This window comes from Sturnira hondurensis, unplaced genomic scaffold, assembly GCF_014824575.4.
Source record: "Sturnira hondurensis isolate 20B ecotype Veracruz unplaced genomic scaffold, ASM1482457v3 Scaffold0022201, whole genome shotgun sequence".
NCBI classification, from domain to species: Eukaryota; Metazoa; Chordata; class Mammalia; order Chiroptera; family Phyllostomidae; genus Sturnira; species Sturnira hondurensis.
The window spans coordinates 8,291,521-8,314,275 of record NW_028094832.1 but is presented as its reverse complement, the minus strand read 5'-3'; the positions used below and the strand labels follow the sequence as shown (position 1 = coordinate 8,314,275).

The 22,755-nt window shown below is 38.3% G+C and overlaps 1 protein-coding gene across 1 annotated transcript; it reads left to right on the top strand.

Moving 5' to 3' along the window:
• Positions 1-78: 78 nt before the first annotated feature.
• MZT1 (mitotic spindle organizing protein 1) lies at positions 79-19,245 on the top strand. The gene is made up of 3 exons (XM_037034720.1): positions 79-253; positions 11,605-11,750; positions 17,297-19,245. The coding sequence occupies exons 1-3, from the start codon at positions 178-180 to the stop codon at positions 17,318-17,320; spliced, it is 246 nt and encodes an 81-aa protein (XP_036890615.1). The 5' UTR covers positions 79-177; the 3' UTR covers positions 17,321-19,245.
• Positions 19,246-22,755: the final 3,510 nt, after the last annotated feature.

Here is a 22,755-nt window from a genome sequence, read left to right as displayed (position 1 = left end):
TTCCGCGCTGAGTAACAACGCTCCAAATTCAAAATCAACCTAGCCTCCAGCAGGCGACAAGCGCGAGGGGCGGAGCCTGCCCGGCGTGAGCCCGGACGCGCGGTGTGATTGCCTAGGAGAAAGGAAAGCGCTCCAGTTCCGGGTCAGACCCTCCTCCCGCCTCCGTCAGCCTCAGCCATGGCGAGTAGCGGCGCTGGGGCATCGGCGGCGGCAGCGACCGCGAATCTGAATGCGGTGAGGGAGACCATGGACGGTGAGTGCCCGTTGCGGCCCCTTGACCTCGATTCCGCTTCCCAAACCTGAGGACCTGAGGCTGGGGTGAGCCCAGGAGGACTTCCGATGCACTTCCTGCCCCTTGCGGCATGTTCAGATCCTCCCAAGGGCCTTGCCAGGGCCTCAGGGCTGATGGCCCCTTTTTTGGAGAATTGTCTCTTCGCTCCTGAGTAGTTTGTCGCGCGCAAGGCGTTGCGGTCCCACCGCGCCGGCCCCTGTGCGCCACCCACCCGCCGGCACGCGGCACGCGCTTCCTCCGCGCGCGCCACACCCCTTCTCGGGCCAGCCCTCGCGTCCTTCCCAGCCGCGAGCGCTGCGCCTGCCACCCCAGCCCCTTTCGCGTCCCGCTGGAGTGGGCTTCCTGTGCGAGGCGCCCATTCCGCTTAGTCCAGGGCGGGGAGCAAGACTGTACAGGCCTCAAGACTGTAAGCCCCGTGCGGACAGTGGCCGTGAGTGTTTGGTCACTGCTGCTTGCTTGTCCTTGGCACTCGGGTAGGCGCTTTAAAAATATCCGGTGAATGAACGAGGCGCCCCATCACACTTGCCCTAGTTTCGTCATGGATCGGATGACACCGGTGTCCACGGCTCTGGGTGTATGCTCTTGTCTTCGCGCCCGGAGTCACACAGCTTTGAGCCTACACAGGTAGTGGAAGACGGAAACACGTGCTGGAGTTACCCTCTCTCTATCCTCCAGTGCCGGCTCTGCCGCTTTGTACTCGTGGTGAACTTGGAGGAGCTACTTAAACTTGTGTGGGCCGTCTTTTTTTTTTTTTTTAAATGAGATTACTTCCTGGGGTTATAACGTGAATATATAAGATAACCAGGTAAAAAGGCATATTGAAGATGATCATTAGAAGATACTGTATTGTTATTTTTTAGTTTTCTATTTCCATTTTTAAAAATATTATTAATATTTGCTGAATTTTACCAAATTTGGCATCTGTTACTATAATCATGTTGTCTTTATTTGCTGCTGTATTGACTTACAGTGATAAATTTCCTGATTCTTTTATTTTTGTGTAATAGAAGATATCATTCCTCTTGGAGGTGTCTTTGTCTTCATTTTGTTCTACTCCAACGTTTATGAGTGTTGATGGATATTAAACATCCCTTTTTGCATTTTCCAGGGGATACACTCATCAGCCTCTGTTTCTGAAAATACAACCCCATGGAATTCTTACTAAGCCATGTGAGCCTTCATGCCCTATCTCCGCCTCCACTGTAGTCACAACTTCGTAAGACATCTCCTTATGGGACTTACGATAAGACTTCTGGTTTTCTCTGCACCAGCTGCTGCTTTCCCTTTCAAATAATTATATATAGTATTATTAAATCATTTGTATCTAATTTTTTACTTACCAGGTATTGCCTCTCTGTTTTTCTGAAAAGAACTCTGTTTTTACCACCCATCCTACTAGTGCTCCATCCTTCTTGAGAGAGAAACATCAGTGTTGTTTTTCTACTTATTTATGCATTCACTGGTTGACTCTTGCATATGCTCTGACCAGGGATCAAACCCACACCCTTGGCATATCAGAACAGTGCTCTAACTAACTGAGCTACCCAGCCAGGGCAAGACCAGATTTTTTTAAAAAGGAAAAAAAATTGGGGAGTTGGGATCGAGGTGGAAAAGGGCTTACTGGAGATAAATAGTAATAAGAAAAAACAATGGAAGAATAAACTATTTTTTTAAATTGGAGGAGAAAAGGGGTGGGTAAGAGAACACTGCTCCTCTTCATACAGTTTGTCCACAAAACCAGAAGGTAAAGAAAGTCTCCTGGTTGGCGGTGGATCAACATTTGTTAAAATGTGACAGATACTGTCTTGTCTATTAGAATTCTACACTTAACATAAAATCCTTGCTATTGTGCCATAATTGGGCCCAAGACAATTCCAAAAAGTGTGAAATTGAATTATTGAAAAGTCACTGAAATACATTGAAGTATTTTCCATGCTGTCTGTAGTGATTGAGGCACGAAGGAAAGCATAGTGACATTTGTACCTTAATAATGGGCCCAGTGAACTGGAAAAGTACTAACTGCAGTCATTTTATAATCTCACTTTGTGCCACTCTCATTCTTAGAAATAAAGCTTTACTTTGCCCAAGACTCTGGGCTGACTTACTCAAAGATCATTATTGTTTGAAATTCTGGTAATGTGGGATTTTACTTGTATTAAAATGTATACATAAGAGCCAAACTGTCCAAAACTTTTTGAGTCTGACTACCCTCCTTCAAGATGTAGTATTTGTTCTCTTACGACCTACCTTCCATCAATATTAGTTGTCCAACAGTGATCTAATTCTCTAATTTGCAAGGATTGTAGAACTCAGCTGTAAATGTTTGTAATCTTACTGTAAAATGAAAAGATTTTTAAAGAAGTTTTTATTTACTTATTTTAGAGAGAGGTGAAGGGGGATAAAAAGAGGGCAAGATACATCGATGCAAGAAAGAAACATGGATACAAGAGAGAAAAATCCATCTGTTGTCTCTTGGGGTGGCACACGCCCCTAACTGGGGCCTGGACTCGCAATCTAGGCATGTGTCCTGACCAGAAATCCAATTGGTAACCTTTCGCTTTGCGGGATGACACCCAACCAAGCCACAGTGGTCAGGGCAAATGAAAAGGATTTTGATAAAGACACTTCAGATGGTAGAAAGCAGTGGCCGTTGTTATTAATCTGCGCAGGTATCTCTGAAAGGAACCTGATTGATCCCAGCCCTGATTTAGTGTAAGGTTTATTGCATAAGATCATCTACGCTTGCTCTTAGATCCTCAATATTCTCTTCCTACATTACCTCTTTAAAATGTCAGTTTCTGTCAGCTGCTGTCTCCTGCTCTGTACTCAGTTGTCTCTTTTGCTTTTCAGTATTTTGAAATTTAGATACTCTATATCAGGGGTGTCAAACTCATTTTCACCAGGGGCCACATCAGCCTCACAGTTGCCTTCAAAGGGCTGAATGTAATTTCAACTCCTTAACAGTTAAGGAGTAGTTATGTTTATACAGCCCTAAAATTATTTCAGTCCTTTGAAGGCAATCACGAGCCTGATGTGGTCCTCAGTGAAAATGACACCTTTGCTCTATATTGATAGTTTTATACTTTTATTCTTTTTTTCTTTCTTATATTCCAGAATTTTCCTAATGGTCTAATTTCTTACCACTAGTAATTATGTTTTTGACAATTATGATAAAAATGTACTTCTTTCTTACTAGAGGCTTCTGTGTATATAAAGTAGTATATACCAAATAGTTAGGAAAAAAGGAATTAAGAGAGTTCACAGTCATAGAAAGCATCATAAGGCATTGTCATAGAAGCAAGTGTATATATAGTCTGTGTGTGCTACCACCATCCATGTAGTTGCTCTTATGAGACAGGAACCTAAGTCAGTTTTGCTTTCTGTCACCTCCCTTACCTCCTGTTCCTCACTAAGCCCTTTCAATTCTTCACTCATCTCAGATTTGACCACTTGTCCTAATCTCTCCAGTCCATTCCATTCACCAGTCTTGCACCAAAATTGCAGTAACTTAATTGGACTCTTTCTCCATGTGTGTTCTGTCCTTTTTGGAGGTTCACTCAATATTATGTAGCAAAAGTCTTTTAAAATGAAAATCTGAGTTTGTCACACTCATGTTATGACTTCTGATAGCATCTTACAATTCTAAAATCTTTGGGCCTTAGTATAAGATTTTCATGCCTGCCTCATTTCATATTTTACAGATATTTATCTCCTTTAATTGCATTGTATTCATGTTAACCTTTCACATCATTTTAATTTACCAAAATCTCCCCAGCATAAGCTGGCTTTTTGGCTCTTAGTCTTTGCCCTTCCTCTTGCCTCTGCATTAGTCAAATTGATTTCTATTCACCTTTGAAGTTTAAACTTGATTGTCACTTCCTCGGACAAAGTCTTTCCTAAGTAAGTGTCCTTCACAACTAGGTAAGATATTCTTGTAATTTGTTTTGCAAGTATGTTATTTTCCTTATCACAACTGAAATCAATTATTTTAATGTCGGTTTCTTCTCTTAGACTGTAATATCCATGCAGACTGGGACCATATCTGTCATGTTCATGACATTTTCGGCAGTAGCATAGTAGGCACAAAATACATATAGGTGCCATTTAGACAGTGGGTATCACAGAAATACCTACTATAGACAGTTTGTGAAGTTAGTAACTAAAGATCAGTGTGAACTGTAAAAGAAAGGTCAAAGGAAGAAATACGGGTACTGAGGTGAAATTATACGGAGGGAAGAGAAGAGCATAAACAAAGGCATGAAGTCAGGAATAAGCATATATAAGGGCCTACCATGAGGAAAAACTGGACAGGAGAATTTGTCAGGAAGTTAATTTGTCATGATTATGGAAATGATGATGTTGGAGAATTGGAATATGGTCAGAATATATACTGTTACCTGTTGCTGCATAATAAACCACCCAAACCTTATGGCATAAAGCAACAAAAATTCTCTCTCGCAGTTCTGGCTGTTAACCAGGTTCATGTAGGTGGTTGCACTGAGGGTGTCTCGTGCACTGCAGTTAGACAGTGCTGAGTCAGAAGTCATCTCTAAGCTTCCTCACTCAGGTGACTGCTGCTTGTGCAGACCGTTCGATGGGCTCTCAGCCGGCACTGTTGTCTGGAACGTGTGGGTTTTCTTACACTTAGAGGCTGAGTTCCGAAGGAGAGTGTCTCAACAGAGAGCAAGGAGGAAGCTGTATTGCATCTTTTAGCCTAGCTTCAAAATTTATGTAGCGTCACTATTGGAAGATGCAATCTTCCAGAGCCCTGAAGATACCTATACGTTCTTGCTCTGTATGCCAAGAATATAAAGCCCTGACTGCTCTTTCCTCCTGTTTTTCAGGATTGTGTTTATAGTAAGTAGCACTGAAGGATGAGGTAACATCTACCTCCAGTTAAAGAGCTTGCTAACTTCTTACTGTAAAAGTAGGGATTTCCCAAGCTTGTTGTTCTTCAGCTGTTAATATGGTTTGTCAATATAATGTATTATATCACAAATGAAAGAAAAAAAACCTACCTGGTCATTTGAGTGGTTGATGAAAAGGTATTGATAAGATGATAGCAACATGTTTTCCTGATTTTAAAGTCTTAGCAAAAGAAAACAGTACATTTATAACATGATAAAGGATATGTATATGAAACTGACATCATTCTTAACGTAAATGTTAAATGCATTCTAAATAAAATTCAAGTATCTTTCACTGCTTGCTTAAAAACTTTGATATGAAAGGTTTAGCATATAGTGCAGGATTAGAAAAGAGACAATCAGAAAGGACACAAAACATCTGACTATAAAACGCAAGAGAATTACCTGAAAAACCGTTAGAAGTTCAGTATAATTTGTTAAGGTGGCCGACTACAAAATAAAAATAAATAATTTTCTAGAATATCAGCACTAATCACTTAAAATATGCAGGAGTGAAATAGAACCCATTTATGGAACAATCAAAACTAAAAATTAAATAAATTAATGATTCACTGTCAGAATTGATGACATTTGAGCACTGCCTGAAACTTGCTGTTCTATGTCTATAAAAATGAAAGGAAATAATGTTAAAATACAGCTATCAGTATAGCCATGTTTAGAACCAGGAAAGAGAAGTCTTCATTGACTAGAAAGAGGGAAGTGCACCTCTACCCCCAAAGAAAGAAGCAGATGGGAATACAGCAGGGGATTGGGAATGAAACCTGACAAAGCATGCTGCCCTGTCTGAGAGTAGCCGGGGGCCAGAAAGATGCCATCTGCCATGGCTAGGGATTGAGAAACACCATTTGTATGTCTTGTCTTGTGTGTCTGGAGCCAGGATGCTCCCACAAAGGCTGATGAAGAGGGTTTGGGCTAGTGGGATCCTACCCACCCAAGAATGCATCACTAATCCAGATATCTAAGAAAATCTGTGGAAGACAAGCTTTCAGCCACAGATCACAAAGTACCTAAGGTGGAAGAAAATGATAAATGTGACAACTAACACTAAAAGTGGAAAAAATATTGTTGAGCACTACCATAAGTCAAACACGATTCTAATGCATCCTTTAATTCTCACAACAATCCTAGAAGTATTATGATTATCCCCATTTTACAGAACGGTGAACAAAGGTTCAGAGAGGTTACCTTGCCTACTTAGTAATGAAGATAACATTTCAACCCAGGCAGTCTAGCTCTGGAGAGCACACTCTTAACCACTCTTTTTGCTACTTGCTTATACCTGAAGAAACATCTCAAAAATGGCTTGTGAAGAGAATATAACCTTAAACATAAAAACAGAAACAATGGCTAGGAAGTAACTGGTTATAAACAAACAATTAGCTATGAAAAAGATTAAGTGACTATGGTAGGGAATTAGAAATCTAAAATAGAGTTATTGAAATAAATTCAGATAGCGTGAATTCAACTGAAGAACAAAGTAGTAGTATGTTGAAATATCAAAACTGAAGAAATGAAATGGAAAGGGGCTGTTAGTTTTCAGCGAAGGTGTAATAATGGGGACTGATTTAACCCTCTACCTGAAACAACCAATAGAATCCAGGCAAAACATGTAGAATAAAGGTTTTCATTTCACTGGACATCAGGCAGCAACGGACAGTGATTCCTAAGAGACAGGAAACAAATGAAGTGAGCCAGATAGTTGCCCTAGCTTACTGCTTTCTGAGAGTTTCCAGACCACAGTGGAATGGGGATTGGGGAAGAATCCAGATGGGACCCAGTGGACACCTGGAATTGAGCAGAAGGAGCTTCGAGAATCCAGGGAGACCATAGCAGGCAGAGGGAGCTTGCAGGAGAATGCCTCAGAGGAGAGCTGCACCTAGAGAGCATTCTGGAGTCTGCAGGTTTCCTGCAAGTATTTAGCCGAGTATTGGTTGGCACATGTGTGCAAGGAAAGTGCCATAAAAGCTGGAGGAAAGAACCATCCAAAAGTAATAGAGGGAGCAGTATACCATGCTAACACAGGACTGAGAATAGTGTCTGTATCTACCAACCAGAATGGGAAACTTCATAATTTATGACACTTTGAGTAAAGAACTCAGCAGGGTATTACCTCAACAATGGAGAATAATTAGCCCTGTATTTATTATAAATTGGGCTCTGGTCCTGACTGAAATCTTTTTTTTTTAAAGATTTTATTTATTTATTTTTAGAGGGGAAGGGAAGGAGAGAAGGACAGAAATATCAATGTGTGGTTGCCTCATGAATTCCCCTGCTGGGAACTGGCCTGCAACCCAGGCATGAGCCCTGACTGGGAATTGAACTGCGATTGTGTGGTTCACAGGCCTGCGCTCAGTCCACTGAGCTACACCAGCCAGGGCTTGACTGATAAATCTTAAAAGACCCAAAGGGATCAAACTGTTTCCATACAACTGCATCTCATTACAAAGCTCAAGTATATGTATAGAAATAGAAAAATATCCAGCAGCGAACAAGGTAAAATTCACAATGTCTGGTAGCCAATAAAAAATTATTAGGAAAATACAACCATGATGAGGAGAAAAATTCGGTCAGTTGAAACATACTCAAAACTGCCACATGTTAAGATCACCTGACAAAGACATTAGAACTGTACTCCATGTGTTCAAAAGTTAAGTACAGGCATGGAAGATATATTTCTTAAAAGCACTTAAATGAACAACTACGGATGAAATGAATGTGATGCAAGAAAAATTGGGAAAGGCCAATTTTATGAACATCGTGAATACTATACAGGAAGATTTAAATTAATAGATGATTTAATATTGTTAACTTGTTCATTTGTCCCAAAATAATACGTAGTTTTTATGCAATTCAAGTTAATTTAAATGGAATTGTTTTTGGAATTGATCGATATTTTTAAGTTCACAGAGGGAATGAAAGGGCTTATGGTGATAAAATGTAACAAAGATTTCTTTAACCTATTTCATGCAACGTAAAGTTAAGAATTAAAATTGTCATGCTGACAAAAGAGACACATGCAACTAATCCGTAGGTGTATGGCAGTTTACTATGTGATGAAGGTAGCATCCTAATCGAGTGGTAGAAGGATAGATCATTCAATAAATAGTATTGGGCAACTGATTTATTTCTGGAAAAGTTAGGGATTCTATTTTCCAACCTAATTCCAGGGAGTTACATATTTAAGTATTTATGGGTGAGAGAGGGGAAATAAACTTTCAAGTGTTAGAAGGTAATACTGGTGAATAATTATATAACCTTTGCATGGGGAATAACTTGCTAAGCATAATGCTAAGGGGAAATAGAGGAAAACAATAGATAACACATCAACCATTGACTTACAAAATTCTAAAAGCAAAGTTTAATGTGACCAATATATTTACTCTGTGATAGTGTTTATCATATGAAAGATAATTTTAGAAACTAATAAAATGAAGTACTATAAAAATGAAGTTAAAAATGTGTTTTAGGACTCTGGCCAAGATGGAGGTGTAGGTGGAAACACTACCTCCTCACACAACCAAATTTAAGCACAACAAAGATTTAGAAAGAAAAACAACCAAAAAAGGCAGAAAATTGAACTATACAGAAGTCCAACAACAACGAACCATTCATCCAGACCAGTAAGAGGGGTGGAGTTGGCTACTGGCCAGAGGGGTCCCGGCAGGAAAAGGCAGTGGTTAGCAGACTGGGTGTGTGGGGGACGAAAACCCAGTAAGGTGCACAAGGCGGCTGGCTGACCAGGGATACACATTCACGTGCAGATAAACCAGGCAGGTTTAAAAGTGAGACAGACCGCGCAACCCAGGGCCCCAGCAACAGGAAATAAAGCCTAAAAACACCGATTGGAAAAACTTTCAGGGATTGAGGTGCCAACAGAGGCTCCCAGCCTCACAGGAGAGTCCACTGGGGAGACCAACAGGGTCCTAGAACGTTCACAAGCCCACCCACCTGGGAACCAGCACCAGAAGGGCCCAATTTACTTGTGGGAAGTGGCAGAGGGGACCGAATCCAAGAGAGAGAGAGAGAGGGAGGAACAAGCACCATTGCTCCCTCTCTGACCCTGCCCCTACATACAGGGTCACGACCCAGCAACTTGGGTTACCCCACCCTGGTGAACACCTAAGGCTCTGCCCCTCACTACATAACAGGCATGAACAGACCAAAACATTATGGCTCAAGCAGAAGAACAGCTCAAAGCCTCAGTGCCAATACTTCTAAGCGACCAAGAGATAGCCAACCTATCTGATGCACAGTTCAAAATACTGGTGATCAGGATGCTCACAGAACTGATTGATTTTAGTCACAAATTAGATGAACAAATGAAGGCTAAACTACGTGAAATGAAGCAAAATTCACAGGGAAGGAAAGGATGGGAAGGAAACTGGGACTCAAATCAACGGAGTGGACCAGAAGGAAGAAAGAAACATCGAACCAGAACAGAATGAAGAAACAATTCAAAAAAATGAGGAGAGGTTTAGGAATCTCCAGGACATCTTTAAACATTCCAACATCTGGATCATAGGGGTACCAGCAGGGGAAGAGGAACAGCCACGAGTGGAAAACTTATTTGAACAACTAATAAAGGAGAACTTCCCCAATCTGGCAAAGGAAATAGACTTCCAGGAAGTCCAGGAAGCTCAGAGAGTCCCAAAGAAGATGGATCCAAGAAGGGACACACCAAGGCACCTCATACATTAGTCAATATTAAAATGAAGGAGAGAATTCTAGAAGCAGCAAGAGATAAGGGGACAGTCACTTACACAGGAGTGCCCATCAGACTGTCAGCTGATTTCTCAAAAGAGACCTCACAGGCGAGAAGGGGCTGGAAAGAAGTATTCCAAGTCATGAAATCCAAAGACCTACATCCAAGATTGCTTTATCCAGCAAAGTTTTAATTTAGAATGGAAGGACAGATAAAGTGCTTCTCAGATAAGGTCAAATTCAAGGAGTTCATCACCACTAAGCCCTTATTATATGAAATGTTAAGGGGACTTATCTAAGAAAAAGAAGATAAAAACATGAACAGTGAAAGGACAGCACACTCACAGTTATTAACAACCACACCTGAAAAAAAAAAGCAAACTAAGATGACAGCTAGATCAGGAATGGAACCATAGAAATGGAGATCACATGGAGGGTTAGCAACAGGGGAGTGGGAGAAGAAGGAGAAGGAGGAAGAAAGTACAGAGACTAAGTAGCCTAGATAGTAGGTAGGAAATAGACGGGGGGCGGGGGGGCAAGAATAGTATGGGAAATATAGAATGTAAAGAACTTGAGACACATGGACATAAACTAGGGGAGGGGAATGGTGGGGGAGGGAGTGTGAAGGGTGGAGGGGAATGAAGGGGGGGGAAATGGGACAACTAATGGCATAATCAATAAAATATATTTAAAATGTTTTTATTTTTAGATTCAACAAACATGAATACTCTGTCAAATTGTAAAAGTTTCTCACTATTTTTAAAGCCTTAAAAATGTATTACTGACTGAGTAGTGTCACCTCTAGGAATTTATCCCAATAAAATTAAGTTAGTATGTACTGATGCATATTTCGGTATTATTTTAATGGGGGACCACATGAAAGCTACCTCGCTCTTAAAATAGAGTGGGTAAGTAATGTATGGTGTCTCCATAAAATATGTGAGTGACTAAATTACATTCTAAAAGAATATAAGTAGAGAAATGTTCAGAAAATCCTCATTATGATACATAATTAAGAGAGTGGTAGAATAAGAACTAAGTTACATAAAGCAGTTGTGTGAAGGGAAGTTGTAGGTTTATTTTGGAGCTTCTAGAGCCAAGTAAGGGAAAGACACTATTACATGCCTACTTCCAAGTGTAAGGATAAACTGCTTTTCTTTGGTGTTTGCAGTATTATATGAATTAAAAACAAAAGTACTGTGCATATTTTAAAATGTAAGATTTTGGCTCTGGCTGATGTGACTCAGTGGATTGAGAGCCCGCCTGTAATCCAAAGGGTCACCTGTTTTATTCCCGGTCATGGCTCATGCCTGGGTTGCAGGCCAGGTCCCCAGTAGGTGGCACTTGAGAGGAAGCCACACATTGATGTTCTTCTTCCTATCTTTCTCTATCCCTTCCTTTCTCTAAATCAGTCAATCTTTTAAAAAATAAATAAAATGTAAGGTTTTGTTTTAACATTTTTTTCTTTTTCTTTTTTTAATCTTTAGAAGGGAAGGAAAGGAGAGGGAGAGAAATATCAATGTATGGTTGCTCCTTGTGCATCACCTCCTGGGAACTGGCGTGCAACCCAGGCTTGTGCCTTGACTGGGAATCAAACTGCGATCCTTTGGTTTTCAGGCCTGTGCTCAATCCGCTGAGCTATACCAGCCAGGGCTTAACATTTTTTTCTACCTTTTTTTTCAGTTCTGCTTGAGATTTCAAGAATTTTAAATACTGGATTAGATATGGAGACTCTGTCTATTTGTGTACGGCTTTGTGAACAAGGAATTAACCCAGAAGCTTTATCGTCAGTTATAAAGGAACTTCGAAAGGCTACTGAAGCACTAAAGGTAAAGATTCAGTTGTTAGTTCATTCTAAATAAAGATGGTTTTATTTAGAAAGTAATTGATGATGAAGTTATATGAAAGATCTTAAACGTGATTGAAGTAACTTCTGTTACCATCAGAAGAAATTCTGTAGGCTGTTATCTTAGCATATGTTCCAATCACAAAGTTGCTATTATCATGGATCATGTTTTCTTTCCTAGTTGTTTTCTCCAGCTCTGTTTAGAATTTTCCCTGTGTGGTGGGTAAATGATGTCTGCCTGAAATAACATATGCTCAGATCCAGGTCCTATGAATATGACCTAATTTGGAAATAATACATCTGCAGGAATAATCAAATTAAGACGAGATATTAATGGGTTAATGCCTGATGTCCTGGTAAGGACAAGTGCCATTTAGACACAGATACACAAAGAACCATGTGAAGGCACAGACACAGGAGGGGAAAGTGCCATATGACAGAGGTAGAGACTGGAGTGATGACATCTGTTAGCCAGAGAAGGCCGAGGACTGCTGGCAGCCACAAGGAGTGAGGGAGGAACCTTTGCTAGAGCCTTCAGAGAGTCAGTGGCCCTCTGCCTCTAGAACTTCGGGAGAAAAATTTCTGTTGTTTTAGATTACCCAGTTTGTGGTACTGGTTATGGCAGCCTTAGAAATCTAATGCAGATTTACTGCTGGGAAGTGGAGTGCTGCTCTAAGAAATACTTATAAATGTGGCAGTGGCTTTGGAATTGGGTAATGAATAGAGATTGGGAGGTTTCAGGGCACCTGATAGAAAAAACCTAGATTATCTTGAAGAGATGATTTGTAGAAATACGAGCATAAGGGGCGATTCTGGTGAGGGCTCAGAGAGAGGAGAGCAGTAGAGGAAGCTTTGGTCATCTTAGAGAATACACACATCATTACGAATGGAATCTTGCAAGAAGTAAGGACTTTAGTGCTCCCGGTGAAGTCTCAAGTGGACGTGAGGAACAAGTATTAGGTGCTAAATGAAAGACTATCATTGTTTTAAAGTGAAGGAGCACTGACTGAGTTATATTCCACTGTTTGTTTGGAACAAAAGTAAAATTTGTATGTGATGAACTTGGATATTTAGCTGAAGAAATTTCCAAACTGTGGATGTGCAGCTTATTATCTTCTTGCTACTTAGAGTAAAATGTAAGAGGAATGAGAGATTGAAGAAGGTAAGCAAAAAGGAAGTAGCACTTGCCTTGGAAAATTCTCAGCCTGTCCAGACCGCACATTGGGGAGAAGAGGACAGGAGTGTGGTTGGGGAACCTATTGGTGAAGAAGGTGGGTGTGTGGTTTCTAGGTGCAGTCAGCTGTCCAGCACAAAACACTTCCAGGTCAGACCAAAAGGGACCTGTATCATACAAAGGAAGACTGTACCATACAAAGGGACCTGTACCATACATGTCTGTACCATGAAAGGACTGTCAGACTTTGGGCATTCCACAGCCAAGAAATTGGCCGTGGGAATTAACTGTCTGTGAACATGAGTTTATTTTTGAGGACAAGGGAAGAATGACTCAGAGGCACTCAGAGACCAAGGAACTGCTGAGGGCAATTGGATTGCACTGCCACCATGGGCCCAGAGGACCACCTTTTGTCAAATACAAATTTAGCACCTTTTAACTGCTGAAATTTGGAGCAGGAAAAGTGTTCCCTGTCTTTCTTACACACATTGTGATTTAAAATCTCAGGCGAAATTGTTTCCGTGTTTATATAGCACTAACTCACTGTGCAAGAATACTGAAACTTCCAGTTAGCCTTGCTTAAATCTTCTAAGGACAGAGTGGCTTTTCTTTTGCCTTATTTCTTTTCTTTGAGGAAATAGAACTATATAAAACATGTAAATTACCCATCTCACATTGGTATTCTCCAGTAAGTTTTAGTAATTTGGGTTGTTGGTTTTGTGCCTTTTAAAACTTTTTTTTTGATTATTAAAATAACATTAAAAAGTAAACAAAACACTTGTCCTGAAGAGAATATCTATGCAACTCTCATTGCCAGTACCATAGAAGTCCCCTTGTGTTCCCCCCATCACTGACTTCTCCTTCCTGCTTCCCCCTCCAGTTAACTACTGCCCTGATTTTTATGGTAGACACTTCCTTTAACAGCTTTATTGACTAAACATGGATCTCTAAACACTGCAGTTTAGTTCTGTAAAAATTTTCAACTTAGTATAAATGCAGTCTTACAGCACAATTCTTTTTTTACTGGCTTCTTTCATTTAACATGTTTGTGAGGTTCATTTATGTTGTGTGTAGCTGTAATACATTTTTATTGTAATAATCATGTTTCATTTTACAAAATATAACTTATTTATCTTTGCCACTGTGAATGGAAATTCAATTTTGTATTATAATGTAGTTTGAGCACTATAAAGGAACCAAAGGCAAATGTAACCTGGCTAAAAAGAACACGCAAGAGAGACTGACAGAAGTATTTGGTACAATATTTTCTTAGACAAAATAAAACCCCAGGTACAAGGCTCAGGGTTCAGAACTACCTAAATAGCATAGCTTTTTCAATTCTGAGCATACTGGTTATTTCACATTCAGTGGACCAGGGTCTGGTATGAAGGCAAAATGAATAATTAAGCTGAACAAATCAAAAAGTGTTGCCCATTCGAATGGAAGATCAGTAACACACAAATACACAGAACCTTTTAAAACACATTTCTACCGTAATCTACAACCAGAATGCCAGTATCTTGTTAAAACTGGGTGTGGAGGACATCCTTGAAAGTTCCCAGCAAAGAAGTGCTAGTTAGAATCTTTTCTTGTTTTCTTTAAAGTAATTTTCAAAATCTGTGTAGTTTTTATAAAAATAATACATGTTTATTCTTAAAAAATATTTAAATTAGAAAGAGACAAAAAAGTCATTCAAGATTCTTTTAAAAGATTTTATTTATTTTATTTTTTAGAGAGAGGGGAAGGGAAGGAGAACGAGAAGGTGAGAAACATCAATGTGTGGTTGTCTCTTGCACGCCCCCAGCTGGGGACCTGACCCGCAACCCAGTCATGTGCCCTGACTGGGAATCACACTTGCAACCCTTTGCTTCACAGGCCCGTGCTAAATCTACTGAGCTATACCAGCCAGGAAAAGTCATTCAAGATCACATAGGAGATGACCAGTGATAGTGAACACTGTTCTAGATAGAATCATGCTACTTTAAAAATCAAATTATACTCAATTTTGTTGAATTATAGAATAACCTTCCTTGGGTTACTTTCCTCTAGATTAAGGTTATTTTCTATTGACTGGTACTTTGGATCAGGGTTGGGATTCATTGGTAAAGAATTATAAGCATAAGTTGGTAAAATTATAAGCATAAGTTTTTTGTGTGGTTTTGCTACTGAAATTTTTTCTCATATTTTTTGTTTATTTCTTTTGGTATGAAAAGTAGAGTACGGAGAAACTGTTCCTGCTGCATTCTGCCATCTGTACCTAGAAATTCTAGTGATTAGAATTATTTTGTCTTTCTCTTTCACAGACTTATGTATTGATAATTATTTAAGTCTTTTTTAGTAACAGCTACCCAATTAGATCACCCAGTGAGGTCAGTTTATAAACAGTGATAGGTAGGTTACCTTTGGGTATCTCCCACAGCATAAACAGAACTGTGGATTAGATGCATTTCTTTAAAAATAGACCTTATTTTTAATGAATGATTCTTTTATAAACCCTGAATTTTTGTGTTGTTTCCTTTGTGTTAGTATTTATAGTTAGTATATATAGACAATTATTTACATATTATAATTTCAGAAGTTCTAAGCAAGACCTGCTTTTCTGTATCTTGTAGTTTGTGCTACCTGAATTATATTGCTATTGATGCATTCCTATACACTAAGCTTTGCTCTTCCTCTTGTAGTTGTCCTGTGCCATCACTAGTAATCTTAGGGTGAGTGGTGATGTATCTCTCACTCTGTAGGAAGGTCTGCAGCAGGAGAACATTGGAGCAGTAGAATTTGTAGTTGAACGAAAAAAGTCATATGTTTCCCATCCATTCTTCCAAAGGGGAAAAAAAAAACTTGCACAGGGGAGGGAATTTCAGAAGAGAAGACTTCTAGCACTGGTTTTTCCCGGGCGAATTCTTACAAATTTGGGGAGTCTGTAATGGCCATCCGGTACCTATATTGGTCTTTAGGATGCCATTGTGGTTCTTTTGAATAGAAGGTAATTCTGCATTCATATAACGTGGATGCTACACAAAGTTGATGGCTTATGTAGTTTAAGTGAAAATACTTGTTTCATTTTCGATGTATTATACTTGACATATTATCTGTATCTTGGAGAAGAACCTCTAAAATTAGCATAAAAATTGGGGCAAGACAAATTAAACACCTTAACGTTAAAGTTAAGGTGTTTTCATTTTAAAAATCCTAAAATTATATATATTAGTTTAAGTCTTTGAAGTAAATGTTACTGACAGTGGGATTAGGTAGATGACAGAGCGAGTGCCTAAAGGGTATGTGGCTAAAGCTAATAGAGCATGGTTGACTTCAGGTGGTGGACGCACAGGGCAATATACAGACCTATTAGTACGCTCAAAACTTCTATGATCTTATATTGTATGCTTGAAACTTCTATGATCTTATATTGAATATGAATTTAATTTAAATTTGTTTAAATCTAATTAAACAATTAAAAAAGAAGAAATTATATAGGGTCTTAAACAAGGGGTGCTTTTTTTTTCAAACTAGGTCTTAATTCTTGAGAATTTGGTAAACCCAAAGAAGGAAAAGGCTAATTTAGAATAGCCAACTATATACATAAACAAGATAGGTTGTGTTGACTGGGAATGTTTGAAATTGAGTTACCTATAGTATTCCTGATATCTAAAATTCATGAAAGACTTTTGAGTTTTAGACAAAAATTAAAAGCAAGTTTTAATTAAGAAGTAGAAATATAAATGAATCGAAAGCTTACCATGTGCTTCTGATGTTAAACTTATTTAAAATCAGTATTTCCAGTTTTAGCATTAAGAAATTGTTTAAATTCTTATTTTCAAAACAGCATATCAAGTCATTTATTGATGAGTAACTTGGTGTCTGGGAATTTCTGCAGGACAATCATGGAAAGCAGGATTAGACCTTCTTCATATCTTATTTAATCATAAATAATGGTTGGTGGTGTAGGTGAAGCAGGATTAGCTACGAGTTTATTATTCTTTTGTTCATTTTTCTCCAGCTTATAGAATAACAGAAAGGTCTTTTTCTATCTTATCCCCTTTTCATACTGCAATGAAACATGGAGAAACAGACAAACTAATTAAGACTGTGGATAAGGTCTTCCAAGGTTAATTTTTCAAGTAGCATATTTTTACATAAACTATATTGTTTAAGATTAAATAATTTCCTACTTTCAGTTTAGCTATAAGTTTAAAAGACACTTTGAATGTACTTTAAAAAGTGAAAACCACTGCATTATCCTGATGAAACTGGTTTGATACATGCTAGGGAGGATTTGTTTGTTAGTGACAGTGTGGTATTGACAAATTTATTTCCATGGTTTTATTGTAATGAATCTTACTTTCTTATTATAGGCTGCTGAAAATATGACAAGCTGACTTTCTGGAAAAATCCTAATAAGATGTCAAGCACTGCAAGAGGATTTGAAGATCACATTGTAGTCGAGAATGTGCAGTGAAATTACTACATGCAGCAGTAGAGCAACATTTTCCTTTTTAAAATAATTATAAAACTGTAGCTTTATAAATCAGTGAAAAGTGTCTTACAGAGAACTATCAGATGTGTTTACATCACGTCTTACTTTTTTAAACAGCTCGAATGCTGTGGCATTATTACAGTGTTGATATTTATGTATTCCTTATTTATAGATCTGATAGCTTTAATTTTCTAAGCAGTCTGTCTCTCAGATGTGCGCATCTGCTGTGCCTGTTTGAAGTATAATGGAACCCATTAGTAGTAATGTAGTAGTTAGGACTTGCTGACATTTCCATTATAAACTTTAATTTTAAATTGTTTATGCAAAATAACTGGATTTTATGTTGCATTGGGCTCAACGTTGACAGAATTTCAACCACCATTTGTGAATTTTGATTTAGATTCATTATGTATGTGATTTAATCTTGTTTGTTTTTTTCCCAGAGCACAAAAAAAATTGTTACAGTATATAAAGAATATTTAGTTTTTAAATGTAAAGTTTGGCAGTTAATAGTGTGAACCAGATCAATTTTGTATTAGTTGAAAAATAAAACTTTTAAAAACGTAGATTTTTAAAGTAATGATAGTACTTACCTTAGTATTTTTGTCATTTGAATCATTTAATGAGAATATTAATTGAGAATGTTTTTCCCTTTAGTTTTATACTCTGTAAATGATGGCCTAAAAAATAATGCCTCATGAAACATTTTCAACATACAAAAACCTTTTTATTTTTATCATGTTAAAATAATTTGAGTACTTACCTAATATATCTTGAATGGTTATCTAATAACTCAGTAGATAGCTAGTAGTTACCTGATCACTATACAGGAAGTGTCATTCAACAAATATGTTACTATTTTCTGAAGGAATAAAGATTTCCAGTCATTAAACAAAACCTAAATAATCAAAGGGTCTATAATGTCTTTCTAAAATCATGTTTGTTTCATTATTTTTATCCTAAAAGTTTTAACTAATTAAAATTTTCTTCAAAACATTGATTCTGTTTCTGTAACAGAATCTCAATGTAATATTTTTCCCAAGACTAATAATACAAATTTAATCTGGTTTTATTTTAGACTTTGTTGGCTTCCATTTAAATAATAGTACAAATATTTACTTTTTAGCAGCATTATTTTTTTGTTCTTCAGAAAAACCAAAGTGATTTTAGTAAAGCTTGGTAATAATTAAATGGCAACCTTCTGTATTGTGTTAAAAATCTAGTCTGTTAATCATTTTGACCTTTTGTTTTGTGTTGATTTTTTTAGAGAGAAACACCGATTTGTTGTTCCACTTACTTTTGCATTCATTGCTTGTTTCTTGTATGTACCCTGACCAGGGATCGAACCTACAACCTTGGCATATTGCAACGATGCTCTAACCAACTGAGCAACCTGGCCAGGATAACCATTTTGATTTTTTAGATGGATAGCATCTTTACCGAGTGCCCTGGAGTCTATCATTGGGAGAGTTGATTGGGATACAATAAGAACTCGAGATGACAAGTCAATTGTTTGCTGATAAATACTGCAAATGCTGCATGTTCTTATTTATAAAATCATAGAACATTCAAGTTCCAAAACTTGTATATACTTTTAGATTATTAGAGTTAATAGTTTATTTATGACTGTAGGTTATTTATGTATGAAAGCAGGAGAATATATTGAGTTTTGTTTACAGAGGACTTCTTTAGTATGTTACAGTTCTTAAGTATAAACATATTTTTAATGCATACTAAATAATATTTAAAGAAACCAAAGCAATGGTACAATCACAGTGTTGTGCATGTTGTCAGTGACAAAAAATAAAACTATTTGGGTGATAGCAGCATGTACTTTTCATTTAATATATGCTTCTATGAGTTCAACTTGTGTTTCTGTATGTACTCTATGAATATTTAGAGACTTATTAGCTGTGTAATTGAAGAGTCTTTGAAGGTAGGCTATGTAATATACAATGTAAAATTAGGCTTGAGGTATAAAATGGAAGACTTTCCCCTGATAGTGAAAGGAGATGGCTATATTAACATTGCCCCAGGCTTGGCATGTTAAATGTGTGAGATCACAGTTTTCTGTATTTCTAAAGAGAGCTTCTTGACAAAATGGATATTACAAAATTTACATTTTATTTTTATCCTCAGCCAAGGACTTTCCCATTCATTTTAGAGAGAGGGGAAATCGGGGAGAGAAGCATCCATTGGTTGCCTCTTCTGTGTGCCCTAACTGGGGACTGGACCCGCAGCATCGGCATGTGCCCTGACAGGGAATCAAACCCGTGACTTTGCAGTTTATGAGAACATTCCAGCCAACTGAGGCATACTGCCCAGGGTCAAGTATCAATTTTTATTTTTATTATTTACTTTTTAAAAGATTTTATTTATTTATCTTGAGAGGGGAAAGGAAGGAGAGAGGGAGAGAAATATCAATGTATGGTTGCCTCTCATGCATCCCCTACTGGGAAACTGGCCTGCAACCCAGGCATGTGCCCTGACTGGGAATCAAACCTCGATCCTTTGGTTCACAGGCCTGTGCTCAGTCCACTGAGCTACACCAGCCAGGGCCAAGTATCAATTTTTAAAGTTACTTAAATTAATTAAAATTTAAAATTTCTCACATTAGCCACAGTTTTCATTGTAAAAAATATATAACATTAAATTCAACATTCTAAGCTGTACAGTTGAATGACATTAATAGCATTTACATTATTGTGCAACCATTACTACTACCCAGAACTTTTTTGTTCTCCAAACAAATGCTACCCGTTAAGGGGTAACTCCCCATTCTCCCCTTCTCCCAGCCCCAACATTTTTCTTTCTCTATGATTTTGACTATTCCAGGTCCCTCACATAAGTGGAATCATGGAATATGTGTCTATTTGACTTAGTGTGATGTCTTCAGGTTTCATTCATGTTGTATCATGTATCAGAATTTCATTAGTTTTGAAGGCTGAATAATATCCCATTGTATGTATTTACTGCAGTATGTTTAAACATTTATCTGATGAAGGGTATATGAGTTGTTTCTATCTTTTGGCTCTGGTGGATAATGCTGCTGTCAACACTAGTGTGTGATTATCTGCCTAAGCCCTAGCTTTCAGTTATTCCCAGTATATACCCAGAAGTGGAATCACTGAATCAGACTGTAATTCTCTACCTAATTTTTTAAAGAACTAATTTTTTAAGGAACTGTTTTTGTTTAAATAATAGCCATTCTAATAGGTGTGGAGTGGTATCTCATTTTGTTTTAACTTGTATTCTCCTAGTGATTAGTGATGTTGAATATCTTTTCCAGTATTTATTGGCTGTATTTTGGGAGAAATGTCTGTTCAAGTCCTTGGCCCAAGTTTTAATTATTTTTGTTGTCATTTAGTTCTAGTTGATCTTTATGTAGTCTGTGATATTAATTGCATATTGCATATTTAATTTGCAAAGAGTTTCTGTGACTTGCTATTTTTACTCTTTTTTTAAAAAGATTTTATTTATCTTTAGAGGGGAAGGGAAGGACAGGAGAGAAATATCAATGTTAGAGGGGAAGGGAAGGACAGGAGAGAAATATCAATGTATGGTTGCCTCTCGTGCGTCCCCTGCTGGGAACTGGCCTGCAACCCAGGCATGTGCCCTGACTGGGAATTGAACCGCAATCATGTGGTTCGCAGGTCCGCGCTCAATCCACTGAGCTATACCAGCCAGGGCTATTTTTACTCTCTTGATAGTGTTCTTCGATGCACACATTTTTGAAATTTTGGTGAAATCATCTGTTTTTTTTCTTTTGTGGCCTGTGCACTTGGTGTCAACAGAAGTGCTGTGTAGACAGCCAGAGCTCGACGAAGAACCAGACATGGCGAGAGCTTTGCACCTCCTACAGTCTCACCCAAGAAAAGGGTGGGAGCCAGGAAACCACACTACAGAGTCGTTGGGCCCTGGAGTCTCCATTAGTTTTCTGCTCAGTGACTCGGGCAAGTTACTTCTGAGATACAGTTTCCTCATCTGGAAAATGGGGGAAATAATCCCTACCTTACTCAGGCCTATGAGGATGAATTCAGACTTGTTGTCAAATACCTGAAATATATTTAAATGCTTATTTTTACTCATGCATCTAACATCCCTCCTCCTCAAACACATGCAGATATTCCTTTGGGTCCGGAGCGAAGGGCTGTTTATGGATTGTACATAAAACTAGGATGGTAGAACAGAGTAGGTGCCTGTGATCAAATGCTGGTCCCTAGGCAACCTGTGCTTTGATTCTTCCTCACTTTCTGACCTGCTTTAGTTTTACTTACTACTGACACTGCGTTCACACTCCCCCAAAGACAGAGCCAAGATCTTTTAAGACCTATAAGTGACAGTTTAGATTTTGTTAGGAAACTTAAGGGTGGGATGGTGTTTCCCCAAAACTCATGTTGAAATCCTAACCCCCAGTACTTCAGAAAGTTACTGGAGAAAGAATCTTCAAGGAGATTAAGTTAGAATGAGGCCATTCAGGTGAGTTTTAATCCAAACTGACTACTATCCTTATAGAAAGAAGAAGTGTGGACACAGACACCAGGGGTGCATGCACACAGTAGGAGGACTGTGTGAGGACATACTAAGTTGACCAGAATCACCAAGCCAAGGAGAAAGGCTTTAGAAGAAAAGCCCCTCAACACCTGGGTCAGGGACTTCCAGCCTCCAGATCTGAGAAAATAAGCGTCTGTTGGTTTAGCCACCCAGTCTGTAATACTTCATTATGCTAACTCTAGCAAACATACAGAAACAAATATTTACAAAGTACCTATAAGAGGCAAACCTTTGTGGTCAGCCCACAAGGAATAGGGAGAAAAAGCTGAACAAATTGGGGAGATGAAAGACTTTTTCAAAAACGAAGAAAATCCTGTGAGGGTCTGTCTGCCTTAACCCACATTGATGAAGAGGCACCCTGTGGTTCTATTCAGGAGCTCAGCTGAAAACAAACCAGGGGACCATACAACCTCTTGGGAAACCGGAAATCTGAAATAAAAGTTTGATTGGTGGTTGTGAAATGGTTTGTTTGAGGAACATGGTCCTGTAGTTATGAAGACTAACACCATTGAAGGTTACCATTTAAATTAATAGAAGTCTTGGGGGAAGTCGACATTTTATATGGCAGAAATGTATGTCTCACTATTGAAAACAAATTGGTTGAATCATTTACATGCAGGCAGCTTGAAGAGTCTGAAATGGACTGTGTCGCTGAGAAATCAAGATGGCAGCCCACTGTAGATGACGATCTCATAGTGGATTAATACAAAAATGCTATGATAGCAATATCATGGCAAGGGTATTTTTACACAAACTTTATTAAATGAACAGTTTTACATAATA